Genomic DNA, 3,280 nt, shown 5'->3' on the forward strand with positions numbered 1-3,280 from the left:
TGTAAATTTAACCATCCATTTAAACTCATTACCAATTGAATTTATTATGTTAAATTGTTTTTTTTTTTTTTAATTGATTTAATTTAATATGATTATGTGCAATTCCATACCCTTCCTTAGCATGTCAGAGGAAAATATGCAAATACTTCAAAATGGAGGACTGAAATGCAAAATTTCTCATCCCTATGCTATGCCCCGGCCAATAGAGAGGAGGCTATACTGCATCGACAAAACCAACACCAAACTTGCAAGATTCTCTCTTCAAGGCATGGTCAAAGCACAGAAAACACCGAAGATAAAACTGGCCTCCTACGCCGGTCACCAGGAAATGCCGGTAATAGGCATGGGGACAGCGGCGGACCCCTTTGATGAAGCCACAATGAAGACGGCAGTCCTGGAGGCGATCAAGGTTGGCTACAAGCACTTTGATACTGCTCCACTGTACAGGTCAGAAAAAGCTCTGGGAGAAGCCATAGCTGAAGCGCTTAGCCTTGGCCTTATTGGCTCTCGAGACGAGCTCTTCATTACTTCTAAGCTGTGGTGCTCCGATGCTCACAGCGATCTTGTTATCCCTGCTCTAAACAATTCCCTCAGGCAAGAAACAGATTCTATCCTTTTTTTTACTCTTCATTACTGTAGATTAGCATATAAGCAACTGGAGCTCTATAAATTTTGATGCACATTTTACCAGATTTGGCTTTTTTTTTTTCTTAGTGGTCCAGTTCGGCAACAATGACTGTTTTATCAATTTTTTTTTCAATCAAATTACTAAATAATGCCTTCATAATTGTTGCTGAACAAGCAATTATCTTAATCGATCCTTGGTGATCAAACAAAGGATCGAGGCCCGATGGGCTTGCGAGTTAATGGGGAATGAACCCTTTAAGACTGAATTGGTTTGGTTCAATGCAAAATCAAACCCAAAATTTCTGCTTTAATTTTCTTATTCTTCTCCTGGTAACCAGTTTAGATTACACAATACCAATTGTGCACAGGAATCTTCAACTGGAGTATTTAGACCTTTATTTGATCCACTGGCCCATCAGTTGTAAGCCAGGAAGATCAATGTTCCCAATTCCTAAGGACGAGCTTCTGCCAATGGACTTCAAGTCTGTGTGGGCAGCCATGGAAGAGTGCCAACAGCTTGGCCTCACAAAGGCCATTGGAGTTTGCAACTTCTCTTGCAAGAAGCTTGAACACTTACTTGCCTTCGCAACTATTCCTCCTGCAGTAAATCAAGCAAGTCTTTTTTCATTTTTATTTGTCTTAAATCATATGTCTGTATGCTATATCATAGAGTATTGAAAATCCAGAAATCCGGTGAGTTTTATAGGTGGAGATGAGCCCTCTCTGGCAACAAAAGAAGCTCAGAGAGTTCTGCAAGGCCAATGACATCGTAGTGACTGCTTACTCTCCTCTAGGAGCAAAAGGGGCTCGCTGGGGCACCAGTTTCGTTATGGACAATGAAGTACTAAATGAGATTGCAAAGACTCGTGGCAAGACGGTTGCTCAGGTGTCTATTCAGAACACAAACTGCATCATGTATGTTGGTGAACTTTATGAATTGTATTATACATGTGGGCAGGTTTGCCTGCGATGGGTACACGAGCAAGGAACAAGTTTTATAGTTAAGAGTTATAGGAAAGGAAGACTGAAGGAGAACATGGACATATTTGATTGGGCACTATTGGAAGATGATCATGAGAGGATCAATCAAATCCCACAACGAAGATTACAGCCTAAAGAACAACTAGTTTCAGCAAATGGACCATACAAGTCCCTTGAAGAGCTATGGGATGGGGAGATTTAACCTCATGGTAAACTTGTGAACTTGTGTTGTATGATGCACTTGCTCCTTAACCATTTCAAATTTAATCACCTATAGCCTTCCACACCAACTCCTTAATAAACCTTTTATTAACCCACTTTATATATATATATATATATATATATATATATATATATATATATATATATATATATATATATTATGCATAATATTTATCCAAACTTGATTTTGTGGATTCAAAATATAATAATTTCATTAATATTGATATACAAAAAGAATAAAATTTAAATATTTATTTTTTGAAATATTAGTTGATGGATCAGTTCAATTGGAAACTTGGGCCTTATCTGAAAATCAGACATTTTTTTTGGGCCTCTGAATTGACATTTAGAGGAGCGGAAAGCCCATTGATATAACAAATTATTGGAAATGTTAGACATTGTTGTGAATTGAATTCACAAGCACGCACAGATAATTCTAAACAAATGTAACATCAAAGAAATTCATAAATTTTAATTTAATGATATTAAAATTGTTTTTAGAATTATAAACTATTCAATCCAATTAAAACCAAAAGGTCCAATGAAAAAGAAAAAAAAAAAAAAAAGAAATCTCCCCATAAATACAGTAGTTGGGCTGGGTGTCACAGTCTAAAATCCCCCCAATCTGGCCCATTATCTGAATATCAGAAAACAACTTATTTCCAAAAAATATGAAATCCACAAATCATTTTATATCTAATTATATTTGATGGGTCCAAAAAAATTTATAAAACTACTAGCTAACAACCCGAACTGAAATCAGATTCATTATCCAACAATCGACAAGTTTGTTAATACCTAACAAGAATGCACGTGTGCAAGAAAATGTATGAAAAGCTAGACCTTAGGCTTAGTGCATGGTGGGATGGGAAGAGTTGTTTTTGTCAATGTCCCCTTAACAACTGGCCATCTTCATCCTCATTAGCCTTCCAATTCAAGAAAATTGAAGAATTTATGGAGAACTGTGACATGTATGGTAATGGGACAAATGCTGGTGGCCTATCAAAGTTAAGTTGGCCCAATCCATGTTACTTATATTTTCTGTCCCCATTTTTCTATTCATGAGTTTAGTCCAATAATAAAATTTATTTAGTTAAATTTTGAGAAATATCAAATTTAACATTCCAATTCTCAATCCCCTTATTTCTAACAAAAATTTGACAGCACAATTTAACCCTAGAGATAGCTGCTATATACAGAAGCTAAATGCAGGTCCTAAATCTATGCCTTTTGGGAATGAACTCTGAGGACATGTGTCCTTATTCAAACAAATATTGAAGACCACACCTTTGGGCGGTGACCTAAATCCACCACTCATTGTACAATGTCTCCCACAAAGTCCAATTGTCAATTATTATGAGAAAAAAAAAAACCCTTTATAATTATGAATATTAAAATAATAATAATATTCCAGACCCTTGATTGACATTTAAAAATTAAAATTAAAATA

The 3,280-nt window shown here is 35.8% G+C and overlaps 1 protein-coding gene across 2 annotated transcripts; it reads left to right on the top strand.

Annotated features, from left to right (window-relative positions):
* Positions 1 to 106: 106 nt before the first annotated feature.
* On the top strand, positions 107 to 1,878 carry LOC110630080 (non-functional NADPH-dependent codeinone reductase 2). Of its 2 annotated transcripts, XM_043949421.1 has the most exons (4): positions 107 to 594; positions 996 to 1,239; positions 1,334 to 1,513; positions 1,586 to 1,878. In XM_043949421.1, the coding sequence occupies exons 1-4, from the start codon at positions 122 to 124 to the stop codon at positions 1,808 to 1,810; spliced, it is 1,122 nt and encodes a 373-aa protein (XP_043805356.1). In that variant the 5' UTR covers positions 107 to 121; the 3' UTR covers positions 1,811 to 1,878. The 2 variants fall into 2 exon arrangements, with proteins under 2 accessions (XP_043805356.1, XP_043805355.1); XM_043949420.1 differs by having other exon boundaries at positions 1,334 to 1,878.
* Positions 1,879 to 3,280: the final 1,402 nt, after the last annotated feature.

The sequence above is a fragment of the Manihot esculenta genome, chromosome 13 (genome assembly GCF_001659605.2).
Source record: "Manihot esculenta cultivar AM560-2 chromosome 13, M.esculenta_v8, whole genome shotgun sequence".
In the NCBI taxonomy this organism is placed as follows: Eukaryota; Viridiplantae; Streptophyta; class Magnoliopsida; order Malpighiales; family Euphorbiaceae; genus Manihot; species Manihot esculenta.